General features: G+C 44.3%; 1 protein-coding gene across 2 annotated transcripts in view; it reads left to right on the top strand.

The window, feature by feature from the left end:
- Positions 1-1,937: 1,937 nt before the first annotated feature.
- Positions 1,938-24,627, top strand: part of ccser1 (coiled-coil serine-rich protein 1) — a 99,025-nt gene continuing 76,335 nt past the window's right edge. For both annotated transcript variants that reach the window (XR_013811926.1, XM_079738575.1), the window contains exons 1-6: positions 1,938-2,120; positions 4,005-5,043; positions 5,569-6,073; positions 8,441-8,625; positions 13,639-13,729; positions 16,113-16,218. Coding sequence is in view for 1 of the 2 variants with exons in the window: in XM_079738575.1 (XP_079594701.1) it covers positions 4,030-5,043; positions 5,569-6,073; positions 8,441-8,625; positions 13,639-13,729; positions 16,113-16,218 (1,901 nt within the window). In the remaining variant the exon portion in view is untranslated. The remainder of the gene's footprint in view (positions 2,121-4,004; positions 5,044-5,568; positions 6,074-8,440; positions 8,626-13,638; positions 13,730-16,112; positions 16,219-24,627) is intronic.

The raw sequence follows: 24,627 nt of genomic DNA, 5'->3' as shown, positions 1-24,627 counted from the left end.
TCAACCTGCATTTGAATCAATCTTATTTAGAAAAAATGCAATACAGTGAAGTTACTCAAAAGCATATCTAAATGCCACACTTTTGTGGGTTTAAACCAATATTTTAGTTGACAAAAATTGGTGTTTCATGACCCCTCAGTTGTTCTGATTGGTTATTTACTAACTGTTATAGTTTTCCAACTCTTTCCCACATCCGAACGACGAATGCTGTACAGTCTAGTATATTTTTAAGGACTGTTTGAACACCATGAAACCAGTCTATGCACATAACAATTCGTACAGCACCTTTTTTTGGGTGGGGAATACCATTTCCTTTGTAGAATGTATTGTGGCTTTTTAGGAGAAACCAACCACTGAAATGTCACTGCATAATTCAGTGTCACAAGCTAAAGGACCACTAAAAGAAAAAGGAGTCTCAATGTCACGGCTACATCACAATCATGCTTATACAAAACCCAAAGTAGCTCCCACAATCTGATCTAAAGCTAGCACTTTAGGAGCATGACCGCACGTGGCTTGGCTCTGTCGATATGTATGATATCTATGTATGTGTGTGCAATATTGTGTAGGCTGTAGAACAGTGAGCAGGACGGTATTGTATGTTAGAACGTATTGACCAAACCATAGCAGGCAGAAGGCACAGGTGGTCACTAGTTGTCCGTGATCAAATGCTGACTACTGTACTAAGTAGATGCAAAAGAGTGGAAGAAAAAGCACAGAAAAAAAAATAGCTTGAGGTTAAAGTAGTGACCATGTTGTGTGAGCAGTGTTCTACTGATGTATTGGGATTGTGTGTGTTGTGGCTTTATACTGTAGCATGGGTGAAATGTCTGCTATAATGTCTGCCCTCTGTATTGATTTTCGAAAACGCTATTTAATTTGTAGTGAAAAGCTCTTATCAAATAAATCTAGCGTTTTTATAATCCAACCAAATGTCTCCATTTAATATTCACAATCACTGTGGTTTTACATCTACAGACACCACATGGCTTGTCAAACTACTTGTATGATTTTTTTTGTGTATTGTATAGTTAATAGGTCTTTTTTACATATGTTCACATACAAAATATTAAGTCATGCATCCACAGTCAAAAAGTAATTGTGGCTGCCTACCTACATTTGTGAGAAAAACAGTACTTGTTTACTTGTGTTTGGCATTGTGAGAGTAGAAAACATGCCAGTATTGAGCTTTCATCTCTGAATCATGCAAACCAATTAAAACGAGCTATCTGATTAGATCAGATAGCTAGATAGTGATACTCCGGGAAGATGGAGCCTCACCAAGAGGATTATGCCTGAGATGGCTAGGACGGGTTGAGGATGGAGCAGGACCACAGCACAAAAGTCGCCTTAAGATGGACACCTACAGGCAAAAGAAAACCTGGGAGGCCAAAAATCACCTGGCGCAGAACTGAGACACAACAGCTGGAACAGATGAACCTGTCATGGGGAGAGGCCAAACATGCTGCCATGGACCAAATGCAATGGAGAGTGCTCATTGAAGGCTTATGTCCCATAGGGAATGAAGAGGAATGATGATGATGACCTGATCTGATTCTAGTTAATTACCTGATGTCTTCTAAACTGACATATCGTGCTTAAATCAAACTAAAATGTTTTAAACAAATATACATGGGATTTTCGATTTACATTAATCGACAGAAATAAATACACGAATGCCACGTGCGAACATCATCTCAGGGAAAACGATGCTGCTGTCGGATAAGCCTGATTTGCTGGATGTCTCTATAATGTGTGATCTATATGCGTCAGGTGTGACACGACAGAAGATGACAAGGGATTGGCTCTGGCCATCCACCTGCTCAGGAACGGTGGGTGGGGCTGGGAAGGAGGAGAGCGGTGGAAGACGTCACAACGTAAACGCTCGTGCCCTTTTTTGCGTTGCAAACACGGAAGAGAGAAGGAGGAAAAGACATTCCACGTCACTGGCGAGTAATATCGCTGTCGGCGCAAGGTGCTATTTTTTCAAGGAATTGAAATTGCTCTTCATGTTGGATATCTTGATAGCATGCTCTGCCGGTTGGAGTGTTTTGTACGAGATAAAATACCAGTTTGTTTGTGGAGCGGCCTAGTTTAATTATACTGGAATTCCGCCGAAGGTAGGCTCATCTTGCACTACGTTACTCACGCCTGGTTAGCCAAACCGACTGAACTGTAGCTACGGGTTGTCTCATGTTGTTTCCCCACGACCTTTTGAGTTGTAATTCCCTCAACAGTCAAACGAGTTTATCCATCGCAAATGCTTCTTGTTTGCTAAACCTCTCTGTGGCAATTGGTGAAGCTTCATCATGTAGGTGATAAAACTGCACATCGAGCCCGGAAGGTCGGCTAGCGTTGTTGACTTTTCGGTTTGACAGCTCGCCTGGTTCTGTGCTCTCAGTGCTGCATCGACGGTGTAGTCCCTACCACCAGGCACCCATCACCGGCTGTGTAGTCCCCACCCTCAGGCACCCATCACCGGCTGTGTAGTCCCCACCCTCAGGCACCCATCACCGGCTGTGTAGTCCCCACCCTCAGGCACCCATCACCGGCTGTGTAGTCCCCGTCACCCGGCACCCATCACCGGCTGTGTAGTCCCCGTCACCCGGCACCCACCCCCGGCTGTGTATTCCCCACCACAAGGCACCCATCACCTAGTCATCCCCACAACTAGGCATCTTGCCATGGCCATCTGGATCCCTAAACAAGGGGTTCTCAACCTGGGCTACGCGTACACTAGGGGGAGGTACCTGAGCAGGTCCCAGGGGGTACTTGTAAATATATTGATGCTTGATAATAGTTAAAAGGAAAGCAGTTCTCTTTCGGTGTTGATACATGGGGACCCGAGCCGTTCTTGTGTTCTTGGGGCTATGGTGAAGAAATACGGTCATAGACTTGCTGAATACAGTAAAGATAAAAAAGTAAATAGATATTATACTGGGCTCAATCAGCATGTTTCAAAACGGTAGGTTTAAGCCGATATAAGGTGAAGGTAGAACACAGATTACTTGTTTTGCTGGTGTTGACAGTTGGGTGAATGTGTGGTTATATAACAAGGTTATCGTTCACGGTCTGTTGGAGCAAGTGGGGGGTTATGACTATGAATAAACTAAAGCAACAAAGACCAGATCTGTGTCCGTCTTTTGGAGGAGACAAGTCTTTTCCAAAAGCCTTCAGCGTGGGGGTCATTAGGGTTGTCTGTTCTGAGAGTTGTACTGCATGAATCCATGCGTAAAATAAAAACAGGGAATATAATCAGACTAAGCGCAAAACCAGTCCTTAAGGAGAAACACCCATTTGATTACTCCCCAGGCACACCTTCTGTTTAGTCATCTGTTTAGTCTGCAGTGTGCGTGCACATATGCTCACAAGACACAAGTGTCTTGGTAGTCTAGGCAGAACAAGGAATACAGAATGTTCGTTTAGCCTACAGTTCGCTTATTGAGAAAACTTAATGAGTGACGGTTGACTCTGGAATACCAATTTTTACTGTCATTCTGATGATGGTGGTGGCTAGAACTGAGCTACTGCTTAGCCTAGCTGAGATCTGTCAGATACGCAAGTGATCCAGCCTCATGTCAAGAGGTTGCCAGGCCTCGTTAAGCTGATGCAGTACAGTCATGAAGGCTCAAACATTATCCTGATCGTCTTACCAGCCTGGCACTGTGTCCCTTTCCGTGCTTTTCTTTTGAACTCGTTTATTTTGGCGTTGACCTTTTCCTCACTGATCTAGATTATGTGACTGGTACTATATGTCAACCATGCCTTAGAAACATCTGTGTGTAAAGAATACTGGTAGTTTAATCAACACCCCCGCAACCAGCCTCCAACACTAGATTTGCCCTAGTTTCATATACAAGTTGACTATTGTTTTTTGCATCAAATTTTATGAAAAAAAAATGGAATGACGATAAGTTTGAATACCCATCATTGAGCATTAATAAATAGCTCAGCCTGTGAACACTTGCCTTTCTAAACCTTTTATTGCCCTCTTGTCTCACAAGGGTGCCAAAGCTCCGCAGCTCTTAGATGGGGGAGTCGGCGCCGCGTCGTTCCACGCTCGTCTCTCGCCTGCCCATCTTCCGCCGCAGCAGCAGCAAGAAGCAGGACTCCCTCCCGTCCTCCCCCTCATCGGGCGGCGTCGGGAATGGCGTCCACACCTCCTCCCCCTCCAGCACCAACTCCAGCTCCGGCAGCACGGGCAAACGGCGGAGCCTGTTCCGGGCGCCGTCGCTCAGCTTTGCCTCCAAGCGCCACAGCGAGCCACGGGTGCAGCCGCCAAACCTCAACCTCACCCCTCCGCTGACGACGCACGGGGGCACGGACGCCAACGGGAACACCCAGCAGACGACGGCGCCCCCCGCCGTTCTGTCGCCGTCTGCGTCGGCCGACGGTGGCGGACGCACCAAGTCGCGACACCCCTTTGGGTTCGGCAGCCACAAGCAGAAAAAGATCACACGCTCCCTGACCGAGGATTTTGACAAGGCATCTTCCTCGTCCTCCTCGACCAATCGTAACGTGTTCACAAACTGCATCAGCAGCTCGGGGACCAACGAGGGGGACGATTCCGGTTACCTTGACGACTACAGCAAGGCAAGCAGCAGTAACAACAACAGGCGTTCGACGCGGCAGAAGAAGCAGCTGCTGCCCAAATCCTTCTCGGCAAATCACCGCTTGTCTCGCACCTCAGACCCCAACAGGCCTCCAGAGGTGACCCTGGAGCCCGCCGGATCCATCGCGGCTGCTGTTCCCACCGGTGGACTCACCCCGGGGTCCTGCCCCGGCGATCTGCTGGGCGCGGGACCCGACAGCTCGCTCCAGTCGCCCATGATGTCGGAAGACAGGACCACCGCTGTTACCCCTTCGGAATTCATCCCCATCACGGAGGACTCCGTATCGGAGGTGGAGGCTCTCCCTGCACCCAGCCCTGCGTCTGCTGAAGGCCCCGGACCTCCCTCTCTCCCTGGGGAGGAGACTGACCCAGCACCCGCTGATCCTGCTCTCCTAGTCGATAGCCTCAGCCAGCTGGACCCTACCTCCCAGGTAGAGTGCTCTGGTCCCTCTTGTATTCCTTTGGGAGCATGTCATCGATCCATCCAGGTTTGACATTCCACTGAGAGAAGCCCTGTCCAACAGTTGTCCTCCTTCCACCCTAGCACTTTGACAGACCTGATTTTGATTATAATCCTTAATGGATTATCTGGATCAGATGAGCAAATGTGTTATTAGGAGGGCAATGTGCTGGACTGGAGCCCTCCAGACTGCAAATGGAAATATTTGTTATACATTCAGTGTATAAAATAGACTCAAAAAGTCAAACCCATTACTCACTCACCTTTTAGTTGACAGCAATGAGAATGAAGGCTGAATGATGAGAAATTGAAAATAAGTAATGCTCTCTCTTATGTGCAAGGCATGCATTACTTTTGTATGAAAGAGTTGTGGATTGTAGACATCATACATCATAAAGCTTGCTTAGATTAACCCACAAACATAAACACATTTGATTTTGTATTAAGCATTTACTGATATATTTATAGATGATGATGTCTGTCTTTTTCTTTCTAGGAGTTTTCCACACCGGCCCAGTCCTGCGCCGACCAGCCTCTCCAAGACACCAGCACCCCCAACCCCACCGACTATGACACTGCTGTCTCCCAGTCAGATCCAGAGACGGCTATACCCTGCCTTCCCCTTCCGTCGCCACCGTCACCACCACCACCACCACCACCACCAACACCGCCAGCCCCAGAGCAGCTGCAGCAGCAGCAGCAACAATCACTGGTGGGGGTGAAGAATGAGCAGGCCGAGCAGAGAGCGGAAGGAGTGCAGGAGAAGAGGACGTTGTACCAGAGGGACAGGAAAGGGTCAGCGGAAGACAGGAAGTGTGGCTACCAGACGGAGACGACGAGCGAGAGTGAGGCCTGTGTGGTGCGCAGCGAGGGCTGGCGCCCCGACCCGGAGCCCACGGAGAGGAGTGGCAGGAACGCAGTCTCGGTGCAAGAAGTGGGTAGGGGCCACTGCTGCAGCCGTCAGGAGCACAGGCCCTCGCACCTCAGAAAGCCTCACGCAGGTCAGCGCACACGCACAAACACGGCACCTGTTGGCACACGCATCGAGACAAGGACATAGGCAGGCACACACACACACACACACACACACACACACACACACACACACACACACACACACACACACACACACACACACACACACACACACACACACACTAACCCTGACTCACAACCACCTACATAAATACACACTTGCTGAACCACCCGCATATGATACGTATCCATTTCACACACACACACACACACACACACACACACACACACACACACACACACACACACACACACACACACACACACACACACACACACCCCCTATCTTCTCTTGGAGACAAAACTCCATCATAGGCTGGACAAAAGATGCTTGTTTACACTGGTATCCCAGAAAACACATTGTTTACAAGTTAAATACTATGCATTGTGTCCGTCATAACTTATTCAGCCTCCATTTTTCCCCCGGTGTGTAGAGTACACCAGTGGAACAGGTCAAAATAAATACTCAACCACAATTATAAGCATAATGACCATTACTTTAAAAGATTAAAAGCAGTGCTTTCGGGGTGTTTCTAAACTGTGTGATTCCATCCTGTGTCGGACGCCGGAGATTTGTTAATGTCATGCTCGTGTTTCTCTTGAAAAGCTCTAATGTTATTTCTCAGCGGTGCCCCGGGTATCAAATTGGATTTGGTACTTTCAGAATAAATCAGAGCCCCAAGGCTACAGCTAAAAAAGTTTTTCATAGCAGTGAAGCTGTCGAACACAGCAAGCAATGGTGCTGGGAAATGATCTTCTCCTCAGGTTCCCAGTGTCCATCGACGTTGCCAGTTAGGTCTCGCCATGGTTTCCCCTCTCCAGATCGCGCTTGTTTTTGGTATATCGCTAAAATGTGAAAGATACCCATGGTGGAAAGGGAACCGCGATGTGGTGGTTGGTTTTGTTTTCTGTTATTGTCTAAATAAGGAACTGTGCGTACAATGCTCAATCACGGGGTAGTTATTGTTGTGTATTGGAACATTGCAGTGGTGTTAACAAACCAGAAGGAGTCATATACAATTTAGTTGTATTGAGCTGTTGAGATGACTAATCCAAAGTGAATTTGAACTGCGCATGGATACCGTAGGGTGGTGAACTTTTCGATTCACCACCCTACCCACTACAGTTCTGCATAGTTCTGGTATAATAAAGTGATACATATATATTTTTTCTATTAACACTTCCATGTTTCATTAATGTGGTAGTTTATGCCTGAAGAGATAGGAAGTGGAAATGATAATCACAGATAGAATAGCATATAAAAGCTCTCTCCCATGGAGTCTCCTACATGCACTCTCATTAACAGAGGGGTCGGCAGGGCAAGTTGTGATTGTTACTGCACTGTCACGGCCTCTGCTCCTCTCCCCGTGAAATTATGTGCTATTAATAGTGGTGCAGAATGGACAGCCTTTTATCCATGTAATAACTGCCCCGGTTGGCCTTCTTTATGCTTGTTTCAACACACGCACACACTTACATGCACACAGACACACATGGGCATGCATGCACATACACCCACACACAGAAGGACTGAACTCTCTGGCTGTTCACTACTCCATGGGGATACTGCTGTGATGTGGTCCGATATTCTTGGCAGCGGACAAAGGTTGCATGGTACCAAACCTAGCGCCCATTCCAATTGGCCTAGAACAATTCTCTGCAGCTCAACGTCGCTTCGAACCAAGGGTTAGGAGCCTCTGCCCAGGCTTGGCTTTGTGAGGGCGGGTTCTTGGTGAAAAATTGCCACGGAGTACCAAGGAGGGCCAATAGATGCTCTTTATCAGTATTAAGAATGTACTTTTGTTGCCGGGGGAGGAATTGATATTCTAGCGGTCGTGTTAATGTTTGTGTAAGGATTCAATGGTTGCTAAGCAATATAATATGAAACTCAATTATACGTATTATAACAGACAGCAATCATGTCTAAGGACAAACCTTGTTCTATGCGTTCGCATCGCACCACGGAAAGACTGGAATGTTGGTGAGATTGGTGGAAGGACAGGGAGGGATATCCGGATTCAGTGCATGTTTTGGATATTGGTTTGTGAGATTCTTTATCAAAAAACTCTGTGCTTCTTCTCCTTGTCGTCGTAATTTTTTAGTCATGTTCTTATGCTTCCTGCTCCGGGCACTGTATGTAGACAGCCCATATAAAGTAAGAGAATCAAAGAACCCATTCATGAGCCTAAATAAGGACAGATAGGTCCAAAAATGATTAGCATGAGAACCAATTTGGTAAGGAGAAATACAGGGGCTGGATCCCAAATGGGCTTGTGGAGCACGGACCCCAATTTGTTCCCTGACTCCACCCCTCTCTCCTCTCTCCTGGGCAGCCTCCATGTGCAGCAGTGTGAGCCCCTATCACGGCGTCATGAGGATGGAGAGACGGCTGCGCTCCTCCTCCGAAGGGGCTGGTGGACCCCGTATCCAAGGCAGCCACGGTGATGCACATGGCATCGAGGGCTTCGGTCTTATCAAGCACAGGAACAACTCCTCCTCGTCCAAACTGGGCAGCCTGGTAGGTTAAGTGTGCTTACGCGTGTTTGTGTCTGTGTGTGTGTGTGTGTGTGTGTGTGTGTGTGTGTGTGTGTGTGAATGAGAATGCAAGCGAAAATGAAAGCGAGAGTATTTGGTGAGTTGGTTGTTCCAGACCAAAAACCTGTTACAAACAATTACAAACAAAATGTCAATCATTCTTTCATAACAAAACTGAAACCCTTGTAACTGATTCCGATAGCTACCACCTATATATACTATTTAGGTTTTATTTGAATAGAGACATACAAAAACATGGATAAGTGTGAAACCGTCATCTGATGTTTGCATCATAGTGTTTTTAGCCAAAGCAAATTCACGACCCTTTTCCCTAGTATATAAATACATCAATGCAGAGCTGTCCGGAGTCCAGGCCTCCCTCTCAGCTTCTCCTGGGGACTCACAGGCCTGCCCAGGCTGACTAGGAGCTGTCATCCATCCCCGCAGAGCATCGTAGCTCTGCTCTCTCTGCCTTCCAAACCAAGACGTCTCAATCCCCATTTGCTTCCATTCAAGTGGTTGTGGTCTTTCCACTTCCTCTGTGCATTTTGTCCTCGCAATACCTTCCTGCCAGTACGTTTAGAAACTTTAGAGAAGAAGTGCGACAAGTCATTTTTACAGGGTTAAGTAAGCTAGCCGTTTTTTAAATCTCTAATACACTGCTTTACAAGAAATTTAACAATAAATCTGGGCCCCGAGGCCATGGCTAAAGGAATGATTTTCTTTTCTGTCTTAGTGGTCCAATGTGTGAAAAAAAGTCACTATCGGTGAAGTTGCCCCAAATGAATATCCCCCGGCCTCTACCCTCCCTTTCCAAGGGCTATATTGGCCTGTACTGGCTGGTATTGTGTAAGGTGCTTGTAGGTATTTCCTTTTTTGCAAAAATTCAACATTGATTTGATTGGCACCAAGGTCGATTTTTGATTGCTTTAGAGACAAAGTCACCATGGTGATTGTATTTGTTGTAGTAGATGGTGGAGGTAACAGCCTATTAACCTTTTCCGCTCATTCTATTCAAAGGCAGACATAAAGATTCTTATTTTCACTGTTTTTTCTTACACTAATAAGACCTAAAACTTTAGGGCACTCCGGTGGCTCACCAGATAGAGCGTGTACCATGAAGGCTAATTCCTGATCGCAGCGACCCCGGATTCGATTCCTCCCTGTGGTCATTTGCTGCATGTCTTCCCCTATATCTCCCATACCTTCATGTCTATCTCACTCTATAATAAAGCAGGAAAATGCAAAACAAATACAAATAAATAAATAAAAATACTTAAACTTTAGAGTATTATATTCCAATTCTGTAAGACAGTTCCGCTAGATGCCGCTCAATTCTACGCAATGGACCTCTATCTTGTGTGTAGCAGGAGCTAAGTATTAGTTTAGCTTGTATCGACAGAGTGAGCATAAATGCACTGCACAGTGCAGTTTATAAATTATGCATTATATTTAAGGTGTTTAACAAACGTGTGTGTGTGGGGGGGGGGAACAAACCCCCAGACTCGACACGGCCTCATGTAATTCACAAGTCATAATCACAAAAGTTAAGGGAATAACTTAAAGTGGAAGGAGATCATTTATCAGTGGTGTGCAGGCGGGAACTCTTTCGACCAGCATTACTCCGTCTAAACAACCTTGAGCGACTGCTGATGTCTTCTTCTTCTTGTGTATAGTACCTCCAAGTTGCTCCCCAGGATGCATGTGTGTTCCTTGGTCAGCACTTTTGCCTCCCTGTTTGTTTGTTTGTTTATTTATATTTTTGTGGGACAGGGATATAGAAAATGAATGGGGAGCTCAGATGGGGGCTGAGCACCACCCATTTGGCTTGGTTCTCTCAACCTGCACAGTCAGGCCTGTGAGGGTGAGGCGAGGGTCCTGTGAGGGCCTCTCCACACCCTGGGGCTTCTTGCTGAGTCTTTAAAAAACAGCATTCGTCCTCCAGGGTTGTGGTGGACCAAGATAATTTCTTAGCCTACACACTCTCCTCTCCTCCACCTGTGATCAGGGAAGCAGCTGCCTCCATTCAAAGCACTTTTTACGTTTAGTGGCGGAATCCAAAAAGTGCGGTTTGATCATCAGAAACATTTAGATTCCTCCTGGACTGGGGTTGTCTGTTTGAGGGAATGCAAGGGGGAAGTCTGGCTAGTGCTTTTAAATGCTTAAAGTTTTGAGCAGTACAAATTCAATACAGACTGGGTACACATACAATGTTGTTTGTAGTCGTTATCACTGCTACCTTGCATTCTCATCTTAATAATTATCATCTTTATTATTGTTTGGGTTGCTCATTCGAACCCTTTGCGACTAAAAGGAGAGCAGCTGGTATAAACCTTTCTGTAAGGATTGTAGATTTTATCCATAAACAATCGTCAACACGTCTGCACCTCAAAAGGCATATTCTTGGATGAATCTATTCAAAAATTTCACAAGCAGTCTCTCATACATTCCCTACCTGTATGATCTGTCTGTCACCATCCGTCAACCAGGCCTTGGTTACAATGGCATTGCTGCAATTCATCTGTTGTGAAATAGATCTACTGATGCACTTCAACATCTTCAGTGATGGAGGTGGATCATCCATGTATTATCATAAGTAGTTGATAGACGAAAGACAGATCATCCGAAATAACCCGTTTAGCTTGCAATTCCAAAATATGTGTGACATGAGAAATGATAACTTGCACATTTCCATGGAAGCGGATAATACAACTTCCCACTGGATGTTCCATTTAATTAGTAGTATTTCCCCCAGGCCAATACATGCTCATACTTGTGAACTACTGCAGTGCCACAGGTCCTCGAACATGGTTTCTTTCCCGCTGACGCCGCTCCCTGGATCCATGTGACCCCGCAGCCCAGAGGCATGGAAAATAAAAGTGATTTACACAGAAAACGTATGTCATTTTCATCGATAGCTCTTAATAGCTTTGGATGAGTCACCCCTCTGTCGGCTACCCGCCTTCTCTCCTCTCTGGGTTCGTGTGTCAGCCTGGCCGCTGTAACGGCATGTCGTCCCCTCGTAACGAGTGCCAAAATCCCTATGATCTCATAATATATAAACTCTAATGTGTATAAAATACGTACGGACATGAGGATTACTCTCCCACGAAACGTACATGCGAGGTTAAACAGCTGACACCTCTGGATTTTAAAAGCCTCTTTTTAAAAAAGTCTTGTGGCTCTAGGCGCCCATTAAAATAGGTAATTTAGCTCCAAATGAAGTCTTGCAGTGGAATAATATGGTCTTCATGGCTTTTCCAATACCTTGTAGCTATTAGCTCTAATGGTGTAAATATAAGCCCTGTGTTCAACTGAATTACCCCTGCCATGTGTTTGAATCCTTTTTCCATATTTGCTCCTGTCGCAATGATCCAATATTGCTCTTTCATACACAGTACAGCATAGCGGCATGTACAAATGTATTATATGGAGATTTTTCAAGATATTGCCATGAAAATCATTTCATTAGGTGTTTGGGGAACATTATTGATTAAGCATATACATAGGCATGCATCACATCACATCACAATGTATGATTTAATAGTTTGATATGATGCTAAGGTCTAGTGCTCCAACACATGGATATCAATCTGAGGTTCGAACGTGAGTGTTCCTCCACCAGCTGCAGAATTTTGTAGAATTCTTTGTAGAATATGTGCTATGAAATAGGTAATCTGGTCTGATATGAGGCCACTAGAAATATTTGATCTGTAAACTATGTTTAATCATAATTGGCCAACTACATGTGCGTGTATTCGCAGAAAATATGCATATTCAGTCAAGCCTCTTTAAATACTCAGTGTATTCTGTCTAAGCCTCATGATTCTAATTACTGACCTCATATATTTATTGCTTCTTAAAGCTGTTTATAAAAACTTCCTTAATTAATATCAAAATGTATTTTTGTCAAAAAATTCTGCCTTTCCAAATTAGGTTTCTCATATAAAACTTAAGTGATTAGAGCAAATTGAAGTGTCTCATAAAATGTATTTGGCTCCATTACTATCTTTGTCACATGGAGGTTTCATTCTTTGCAACCACTAGAGGGCAGTCCTGCCATTCCAAACATTAACTGCGCCACAATCCCAGTTTTACGACATGCAATTATTTTCTGAATATCCATCAACGTTTTTTAGGCAAGGGTATGTAAATTCTGCCTAAATGGCCTGGATATCCTGGGAAGATGAATACTACAGATGGGATGGTTGTGCATGAAATGGTTGAGTGTCATTTACTAAATTCCAGCCCCATAGCTATAGAGCAGTTAATGTATTAGTAGTTCATTCTGCAAGTAGCAGAACAATACCGTGATCCATAATCCCGACAAGTTATAGGCACATTAAAATGGCACTTCATAATAGAAATGTAGACTAGAACTAGGGACTTCTCTCTCCTTGTGAACCTTTTGTTTGATTTGTTTCACATTTTCTTTCCATATACGCTTTTAAGGGGGGTGGAAGGGTGGGGTGGGGGTGGTTCCAAACTGCTGTTATTTGGAACAAATGTGCTGTAATTTCAACGCAAATTAAATTATATCGATGTTGACGATCTGGTTTCGTTCCATATCGCGTTTAAAAAAAAATATATATATTATTTAAATATCGATAAATCGCCCAGCCCTACCTTGTAATGAAAATATAATAATACAAACCTCCAACCTTGTAACTGTTTAATTTGTTCTAATAATATTATTATTTTTGGATGAACCAAGTAGAGGTCACAATTAAATGTTAATATTCTTGACAAGCAAAATCAAAGTATTATGCAAATAATGATGAACCTTTTTAATAAATGAGCTTGGATCGTAAAAACGAATTGGCACACATTTCTAAAATGCTAATAAGTTTTCATGGACTGGATAAGGTGCAGCATTTCATAAAAGTAGCCTGAAACAAGAACCCTCACACCCATGATTGATGATGATTGATAATTATCTGAATTTCGTTATTTTCTGTTTACAATTTTTCACAATGGACGTCTCTCCCTCCCCCAGGATATGCTGAACAACATGGGTTCCTCAGAGTTGGACGAAGATGATCTGATGTTGGATCTAGACCTCTCTGACGATCAGCGCCATCGCCATGGTAACTACACAAGCTTGATTTCTTTTTACAGAAACACTCACCTGTTCTTGCACACCTGGTGGTCTTTCTCCTTGCCTTTGGGTATGCCTTACTCCTGCTGGTTCCTCTGGTAAAAACACTACTTATTCTCTTCCTGGTTGCCCTCCTTCCTCCTTAAACTCATGCCAGGCCTACCTTCCTTTTACTTTGCCCTTATGTGTCTTTTCTCTCAATAAACTGACAGATTGAACAGCTGCATTCTCTCACTTGACGGCTCTAAGTCGACACCTGCCACATGCTTTTATTGGCGCAGCTTTGCTCTAAATCTGTTATTTTGTTGTCGCTTGGGCTTTTTATCCGCTCACTTCTGACGCCCTTCACATTTCAAAAAGCGTTTCAAGATTCTACCAACAAATCTTGTTCTTGTGTGTTCTTTATGTTTTTCTAAGTTATACATGTATTTCGGGGGTAGGTCTCAGCTGAGTCAATTCCAAAACCAAACTCCACACCATCTGTTCATAAAGAACTGCAAACTGTATTCCTCCCAGTAACATGGGTTTAATGGGATTTAAAATTTGTGTACTTTTAATGTTTTATGCAACACTCTTTATTGTGTTTGACTTAAATGGGAGATGCAGGGTATTTCTTTGACTCTGACTCTGATCCAGGCTTTAGGTTAGTTTCTGTGTAATTGATTTCAGGACAATGCACATTGATGAACATGTACAGCAGTACACGTAAATGTGCCAGATTGTAGCCCGGGGGCTCCATCTGTAAATTGGATGCAGGCTATGCTCAAGATTATAATTTGACTCAACACATTTTAGTTGAGTACCAAATGCATTTTAATATGAAGTCCAAGACAATTAAATAACGATTGCTTGTCGGGATATTTTAAATGAGCAAAACAGTAACTGCCTTCATCCTAATCATTTTTTTGCTCTGGGCAAAATGGAGAGTAAACAAACACGGCACATCAACAGGGTAAGAGTAGATGATTGACACATACAGTACAAAGTCCCTCGTTCTCACACATAACCAACGCACATGCATACCGAGGCACACATACAGACAAACACACACATACATGGCTCCGTGGTTATTCGCAGCCTTTCCTTTGCATGCCCCGTTATTTCTTTATTCAGACTTAATGGTTCTGAAGGCCGTAGCATGAAATTAAAGGTTTGATAAATTGTTTTCATAAAGTCAAGTGACTAAGCCTGTGTGCTTTGAGACAGTGGAGTTACGGTCTGCAGCATGAAATTATTCATTCAAATTAAGATTTAGAGTCGGAGAGACGCACTTTGGGTCACACAGAACCTGAGGCAGCTCACACAGCCCTCACTCGAAAAAACACGCAAAGGGGCAATATGCACGCGTATTTGACCATGTAGATAAAAAGGTGGGCAAAGTGCAAGAGAGCGCACACACACACACACACACACACACACACACACACACACACACACACACACACACACACACACACACACACACACACACACACACACACACACACACACACACACACACACGCACTGACGCACTTAATAAACCCCCCTCTGCTACCACCACCAACATCATCGCTCTCTCGCACACACGCAATGACGCCCTTATTACAATCCACCTCCGCACCAACCGACGTCAGCACCATCATCGCTCTTTGCACACACTCAAAGGGGCAATATGCACGCGTATTTGACCCCGTGGGAGAAATGCAAGAGAGCGCACACACACACACGCACTGACACACTTGTTCCAAACCTCCACTGTCCCCACCACCACCACCACCATCCCTTTGAACATGTACACACACAAAATAACACAATGCACTTGGACGTCCCCACTCGCTCTCTGAATGGCACCCATCCTCGTACTCCCCTCAGGTGGCTAGTTGTAGCCTTTATTCAAAAATCTGGCAGTTTCGTGGCAATTGATGGCCGGCGGCACCCTGGACTCCTGGGCTCCGGCGTTTCCTATTCCAGCTGTGACTCCTGCCCTTTAGCATCACTCGGCGGGCAGAGGGGTTTTAACACTGGCTGGAGAATCGGCCCCATCCCAGCCCCGTCGTCAACCCCGTCCAGATGCTCCGGCTCGGGTCAACCCGGACTGCAATTAAAAAATGGACCAATTATGGTTTAGGAGTGCCTAGGGACTCGCCATTATAGTCCCCCCAAAAAGGATAATCCACCGTTGAGTCTAATAGGCTGCTTGATGCGAACGGCCAGCGCAGTATGATTGATTTCGTAGAGAGGGACCAACGGTAATGGAGCAAAGCAACTGTATTTGGATCTGTTGTGTTCAGAGATGCTTTCACGCCTAAAATAAATGTACTGATAAGTGTGTGTGTGTGTGTGTGTCTGTCTGCGTGTGCATGTATGTTGTGGTGTTTGTGTGCGTTCAGTTTCCAGGGAGGACTCGAGCCAGTCCCTCGCCTCGTGTCTGAACCTGCTCCCCTCCCCCATAGAGGGGCCCACAGAACGCCCCCCAGGGAGAGAGAGCTTCCACAGGTACCCACACACACACACACACACACACACACACACACACACACACACACACACACACACACACACACACACACACAGATTTGTCATATCGGCACTTAAAGAAATGCAAAAAACAATTACTACAGTAGTTATATCAGAGTAAACCTATAATAATAGGTTTATTATAAGTATCATGATACTTGGTGGTAGAATAGAAGTACTGTCTATTGTTTTGTGTTGTTACATTTAAGCAATTTTCTTTAAATCTGGGCTTGGCATCTGCCGCTAACAGCTTGTGTTGCCTGCCTGGATCTCATCTGGTGTTATGCTGCTCGAATATAGTGAGAGAACAATGCCGAGTAACAAATACACACACACAAGAACACACACACACACAAAGTAGGATGTTCATCTGGGTCATCTGATGTTCAACTGTGGTTCTGTCTAGGGCCCCTGGTTCTCTCACCTCCAGACTGAGACATTTAAGACAAGTTCTTATAGTCAGTGTTTTTTCGGTACGTGTGCTACTCTGTGTCGGATGCCATAGTCATCTGTCTGTATGCCGTTGGCATAAGTCCCATCCCACGGTTAGTCTGGCAAGATGTTAATTGCTCCAGATGGACTGATGTTTTTATACGCACCTTTTTCATAATGTAAAGAGCATGCTATTTGTTCATTAAATCATACACGTACAGTGCACCATTATAATAAGGCTGCGTGTTCCCGGCAGCTTTTAGGGCTAATGGACTAAAGACACAGAGGCGAGCACCGTCTACATGGAGACGAGAGCCAGAGGGAGCTATCTGGGTTAATGGCCTGGCTATTGCTGTGCTACTACCTCTAGATCCAAACCCTTTGCCCCTAAGAAGGTGTTGAAGCTGCACTGGTTAACTTTTTTGCACGGTGGCCCCCTCTGGTCTGAGTTGGAAGTGCCAAGACTAATGAGTTATTTACCAAGGAGCCAAGGTTACTGAATCAGCGGTGAGAATGCCTTCCATCCTGATTATGACGCCAAAATATTTTTATCCTATTAAACTTTCACTTGAACATTGGTAAATATTTGTTACTGCCAGACATAGGTAATTACCGGAACCTGCATTTTTTTATTCATTTATTTCCATTGGTAATAAGTTGTGCTTACGCTTACCAATACAAACAAGTGACTAATTTGGAAGGATTTCATCATGTACACACACAACATGCAGGCGTTATAACCTATGTGTCGAAGTTTGCATCAAGGTTTCTCAACAGTGGGGAGGTGTTCCTGGAAATAGTCACCTTTTTCTTCACTCTTTGGTATTTGATGGATGAATGGGGGATTTAAGGGGGGGCGGGGAATTTGATGTTGAAGGAAAAATGGGAGCGAGCCGAGAGATATTTGGGTGTAATTTCCTTTGCTAGAATCCAACATTTCATTTATTTAACCAGAAGCACCTATTTATCACAAAGGCATCCTGGACAAGATGGCAACAGTAATAAAAACATGTCACACTGTGGAACAACAGAAAACCAGACTAAAAATAACACACAAACACAATACAAAAACACCAGGGAGCGAACATTATCTTTCTGCAGGGACTCATGACAACAGGTAAGGCATCGTTGGCACGGTGAAATCGGAAATTAAATACCTCAGTAGGTCCTTTTTACCCCCACAAGGCTCCCTACCAGTACCTCTAGTGCTCAGGACAAAAGCTGGTATTCACAAAATCAGGAAGCGCCACACGGCCAAACAATGTAGACACGCACGCACACATACTGATTCGCTCAAAGTAGATACACTTTTCGTGCGCCAGTCCATTTAAGCCAGTCAGCACCTTTTTGGAGTTATTTATGAAAAGAAGGGATGAAGTCTTCTTTCTTTCTTTCTCAGTTAAAATGTATTGCATGACTGTCCTTCTTTAACTGTGGGTTTATGAGTGTTATTTGGATTGGTTGTATTGTGAGACTCTAGAACTTGCCTATGAAAGCCAACAGTCAACATGAAGAACCAATGGACAGAGATGCGCTCCACTCAAATCCAAACCACAAATAAATAGGAACTGCTGAGTGCACTTTGAGAAACCTTTTGAACTCTTCCCAGAACAAGCCTTTATTCAGGATGAAATTGTCTTCTATTCACAGACACGGCACACTGAACTGGGTTGAGGTTTTCCCAAAATTGAGGTTAAGGTTATAAAGACATTTAGGCTGCTGGGACAAAGCCTCCTTAGTATTGCTCGTCCCAGACAAGTGATATCAAAATGTCACTTCCATGAGCGTCTGCAGGGAAAGCCTTGGACACCAGATGTCCAAACTGCTCACTGGGTGCATAGTTGTTGCGTAAAGGTATTTAAGGAGACAATCAGAGCTTACTCTCTCAGATAGCTGTCGCGGCCAATACATCCCGCGCTCCCTACAGGGCTTTAACTTATTTACCAGGGCCTGGTTGGAGCAGGCTTACGGAGTAGAAGGTGAAAAGTAAATCGGCTTACTCAAAGTGAACAAGTTATGTTGAGTGCCGAGGACTAGGGTTCAAGGAATGAGTGAGAAAGCCTGCAGGATCACCCTCAACCCTCGAGTCAAGTCAGGCATCCAGTTGGCCCGACTTTTTGACTTCCCTCAAAAAAAAAGCAGTAAAGCAACTTGATGCCTCACTTAGTGAAAGTACTGGGTGTACATGGAATCCAAGCCCCGTGTTGGCTTGTCTGCTGCTCTGTGCCACCGTTTCCTGCACAGAATATTGATAAAGAGTCGGTTGGGGAAAGCTCTGATTTTGGGGAGGAAAAAGGAGCAAAATGTGTTTGCCCAAGGCTTGCTGACTCGCTCTCCCTCTTAATCTCTACCTCTCTCTATTTGTTGTTCTCTCTCTCCCCGTCTCTCTCATTCCCTCAAGGGGACATCGATTTGCTGCAGGCAAGGCAAGCTTCCTTCTTTTTTGGCACGCACGGGAGACATACACGTGCACGTGCAAAATGGTACACATACACATACAAGTTTATACACTTTACGAGTCACACAAACAGCAACACACTCACACACACACACACGGTTATACACTTACGAGTTTGCACAACACCAACATACACAAACACCAACACACACACGCATATGGTTATACACTTGCTAGTCCACACAAACACACACACAGCATCAGTTAAAGGTTTTAGCTCGCTGTATAACAGGCTCTGGCTACACTGATCATCTGCTGTCGCACAATCACACTCACACACACGCACCTACACACACACACACACTACTATAAACCAACATTGATTCCTAGATGCCTATAAAGTAGGTTCAGATATGCATATCAATATAAAGGTCAGACTACATTTAGAGACATTTAATTGAAAGGACACTTGTGGAGGACCAATAGATGGATGAGTTTATTAGTAAGATTGGAGATGGGATAAGAGAGAACGACAGAGAAGGAAAAGGGAAGGACGAAGTTAGGGAGACATCAAATGTGTTTAATATAATTTTATATAAATATTCATAGGATGACACTTGTTTCAGTGAAACACTGCTTTGAGTAAAACAAACATGAATTTGTAGGAGTTCAATAAATAAAAGTGTGCTTTTATGCTCACAAAATCAATAATTGCAATATAAAACGGTGAACACTGGAGCTGCGCCCATTTTTGGATTACCAGCATCATGTTTTATTTCTCACAAGCATTTCAATATAAGGCTTTTACTCACCATGAGGGTAAGATATAACACTTTTGCCTGCCAAGGTTCAAGAGAAAATGCTTTGACCTGCTTAATGTAACCTGCAAAATGTACACGAAAGTGGTCGTATACATTTAAATAGGAGCAGAGAACATTGATGCATCCAACTCATTACATTAAACACACTCTTTCCACCCCCCTCCTCCTGGTTCGATATGTGCCCTGCATCGCCTCGGGTAAAAGGGGAAGAGGGAGGGAGGGGGGTGGAGAGTGGTAATAAAATAGTCCACTCCTGTGAAGGGGACACCTGCTGCTGCACAGACTGCCTCGTTGTTACTCCATGGATACCTGCTCCTCCTATTAGGCCAGAGACAACCAACGGAGGATCAGGGAAGAGTTCACGGTACCACAGTGGGAAGCGCGGGTGAGGAAGGGGGTGGCGGGGGAGGTCTAAAGAGGAGCGCCGGTGTTGCCTCGAGGCAAGAATGCGACGAGGAAGATGGCTTTCTCACGGTAAACGGAGGTGCACTCCGAGGAGACCGGTACTTTCTGCCTCAGAAAGAATCCCGACATGCCCCCGTGACGGATACATTTTTTATGTGGTGGGTCAAGAAAGGATGTGTTCACAAGATGGAAAATATCCACAGAACAAACCTGAGAGAGACATTATGCCTGTCAGGCTCCAACGCAGATACTACAAGAGCCCCCCGGGTCGGAACAAGGTCTTAACTATTTAGATACATGGATTTTTAGCACGATCCTTTCCTAAAGCGTTTTGTACGTTAATTGTTGGATGGGCAGATCGTTAACAGACAGACTTGTTTGTTAACATAGGTTGACGGCGCGAGTTGTAGGCACATAACTCACAGAAGTCACATTTCTTAGCATTTATCTTAGCATACTAGGCCCTGCCTTTGTTAAAGGCGTAATGTTGTAATGAGCTTTGCCTTTTCCGCCATTGTCAGTCAACACTGAATTCTGCTGCTCGCCCCCGAAAGCCCAGAGAGGACCTCCTTTTTAATGAGTTCTCTCACCTGATTGGAACAGGAAAAAAATACCAGAATTTTGTTACTGTTTATTGTAGAGCGGAGGGAGTTGGAGATCCATGTTACTGATCAGACCCTCTATATCAGGGAGGGATGGCTGTCAGAATAGAGATTTTCAATACTTATTGTAACAAATAAATATTGCTTTAAGTACTTTTTTTGATAAAGGTGGAGCCTTAGCATTCCTCATTCAATATGAATGGTTTCACTCATTTAATATGAATGGATGCAACAGATATTAAAAACGACAGGCCTATTACAGCAGGGTCTCACCCATAGGGCATTTCCCTCAAAGGATTTTAAGCATTTACATTTTCAGACACTAATAATGAATCAATGTCTTGTTGTAATGCCCCCCCAAAATAGAAATTGCTAACATTTGGTGTGACTGTTGACAGGCCCCCTCAAAAAACAATCTTTTGGCATGGTCATAATGGAAATAGTCACATTAGTCCCATAGCAGTGTCCTATTTCCATAGTGGTTAAAGACATTATTGCGCTGGCCATCCGCTGAACGTGTTGAATATCAATATCTGTTCTCTGTGACAGCCCTGACCTCTCCTGCTCTCCCCACGTAGAAATATCCACGGAGGAAATTATTACATTTTGAGAAGTAGTTTGCCTGTTGCTATGGTTATGGTGCTCTCTGCACCGTACGCCTTCAATCCTGCTACCTTCTCTCTGTTCCTTCTTTCTTCCTTCTGTGGCCTCCGATTACTATGCAGGAGAGTAGTAGTCCAATGGGAGGACGGTCAAACACACTCAGATGTTCCAGTCTGTCACTGTGTGTAGGTGGGGACACTCAGTGAAACAGACAGTCTGTCTCTTCCGGTGTTAAACTGTCTTTACCTTCCTACCTCTCCTCCTCCCCCTCCCCCTTGTTTTGTGTTTCCTTTCCTTGTCCCTTGTCTTCTGTTTCTGCCTCTTTCTCGATTCACAGAAAAACTTTACTTGAACCCTATTTTAATCTTTTTTTTGTATATTAGATTTGACTATTTTGTTATTTAATTTAATTTGGTATTGAAACATTCCATGAATAAATGATTAAAGACTGAACATTGAAACATATTTGTAATCAGGACGGCATAAGATATAAATTATTTCTGTCCTATCATGTTATGCATGGGGAGACATTTATTTGTCAATAAGATCTGGGATTAAATTTCTTCAAATTACATTTCTCTAAAAAGCTACTTCCTGGTCCTCACACTATAAATCTAACTTATTTTTTCAATCCCTAGCTTCTGAGTGTACAGAGATGCATCCATGCGTCACAAGACTCAAGGAGTACCCTCCTGAAGCCTAGGCTGCGTATAGGCTGTTAAGTGCCCCTAATCAGAACATAGGCCAGGGACTTTCACATGTCGAAGTAATGCATGTACAACACACAGTTGGCTTGGAGACCTTGTTTTTTCTAATAGAGCATAACAAGATTTATACTGGTTTGAGATTTGTTGTCACAAGAGCTCAATAGATGGAGATGATTGGTGAGCTTTCTATTCCAATCTCTCTTTCTTTCTCTTTCTCTTTCATTTATTTATATATATATATATATATATATATATATATTGTTGTTGTTGGTAATCTTGTTTGTTTTTAATCATAGGCAAGCAGGAGATTCAGGCAGCTGAAGTAAACCAAAGTTAACACTATGATATTATTTGAAGGACACAGTAGAGGGGGGCAAAAAAGTAAAGCAAAGTGTGCAAGAGCATCCTTGCGTCGTCATCTTTGTTCTTTTTTAAGCCAGGCGCTACTAACATGACTATCCACCCACCAGGAGTGAGCCAGTGTCTTATTCCAGAGTGGTTATATTAACCTGGGACAGCATAGACCAGCCCCATGGACAGACATTACCCTCGCTCTGGTTACCAGGGTAACTAGAGGTAGGATCAGCACCATCAACAGACATTAGCCTGGGTACCAAGGTAACTAGAGGTAAGTTCAGCACCCTGAACAGATGTTACCCTGGTACCAGGGTAACAAGCTCCATTCAACACCAAAGACAGACACTACCCCCGGTAACAGGGTAACTAGAGGTACGTTCAGCACCATGGACAATTATTACTATGGGTACCAAGGTAACTAGAGGTACATTCAGCACCATGGACAGACATTACCCTGGTACCAGGGTAGGTACGTTCAGCACCCTGGACAGACATTACCTTGGTACCAGGGTAGGTACATTCCGCACCATTGACAGACATTACCCTGGTACCAGGGTAACCAGACATACGTTCAGCACCCTAGACAGACATTACCCTGGTACCAGGGTAACTAGACGTACGTTCAGCACCCTGGACAGACATTACCCTGGTACCAGGACAACTAGACGCACGTTCATCACCCTGGACAGACATTACCCTGGTACCAGGGTCAGTAGACGTATGTTCAGCACCCTGGACAGACATTACCCTGATACCAGGGTAACCATAGGTACGTTCAGCACCCTGGACAGCACATACTCCATAATTGGTGCCTCCATGAATGGAACAGATTTGGAATGGAGCCGTGCTTGGTGATAATTGTGGCCGGGGTTTTACTTTTTTTTTCTCAACCTTTTGTCTTGATTGCTGCAAAGTGGAAAATTGACTAGTCAGAAGAAGGATATTATGCTATCGATTAGTGCTAATTAGGTAAATGGTCAGACAATCTTCCCTTTGTCCTCTCCTCTCTCCTCCTCCTTCTCGGTGATGCGTCTCACTACTCCCGGTCTGTTTCCAGGGAAAAGGAGTTTTTGTGTGAAGCACTCTCTTCTCTGAAAACACTTGGAACATAGTCTAATGTTCTCCCTAAGTGGTCCTTTGGGAACACCCATTAAAGGAACATGGTGGCTTAATGTTGGCTTAGGGCTATTGTTAGAGGGACGTTATCTGTCTTTAACAAAGTTTGGGTCCGTCTCTGGACGTCATGTATGGTTTGAGTGGCTACCCTTCCACTGCGTCAAGCGCAGCTTACGTTCATGTTGAAAATGTGCAGCAGAACACTCGTGGCACACTGTTAATATTCGCAGAATTACATTGTTCTTCAAGGCGAGGACAATGAAACTGGCCAATGGGGTGTATTCTCTTGCTGTGTTTATCAGCTCTTCATTGGTCGAGGCGTCCTCACAGCTGCAATCAAATGCGCCCTTGGAGGCTCATTGTGATTAAGGGCCACACAAATAAACCTTCCCCGACTTGTCTCCGACTGTCCTGATTGGACACTCATTTCTACAACCTCCAATTACAGCCAGTCGCAGAGAGGATAAAGTCGTCTATCAAAAATTAACAGGCAGACATTTACTGGGTATTCAGCACAAGCAGTGGCGACCGTGGTTTGGTGACGGGTTCTGAAACATCAACTTATTTCGGTAGCAGAGGGAAACTCCATTATACAAATGACGTTGTATAGTCCCAAAATGTCAATATAAAGTAAAATATAAAGTTGACTTCAGCTATCCCACACTGCCAGACCATGATGCGACGTGAGGATCCCTCCAGGACCCCACAGTGACGGCTGATTACCTCCTTAATCAACATCCTGAAAGCAGCAACATTTATCAAATAGCTTTTGATTCATTCTTATTGTTAATGCTCATTTCAATTTAACTATGAAGTCATGTTGTGTTATTTTTTGTATTATTATTACTGTCCTTTCTCTTTTCTTATAACAATAACAAAAGAGAAAGGGCAACAATAATGTAGTTAAAAAAATTCAACTAATTAATAAACAAAATAATAAAGCCACT

This window comes from Pollachius pollachius (genome assembly GCF_949987615.1).
Source record: "Pollachius pollachius genome assembly, chromosome: 1".
Taxonomy (NCBI): Eukaryota; Metazoa; Chordata; class Actinopteri; order Gadiformes; family Gadidae; genus Pollachius; species Pollachius pollachius.
This window is presented reverse-complemented; position numbering and strand designations above follow the sequence as displayed.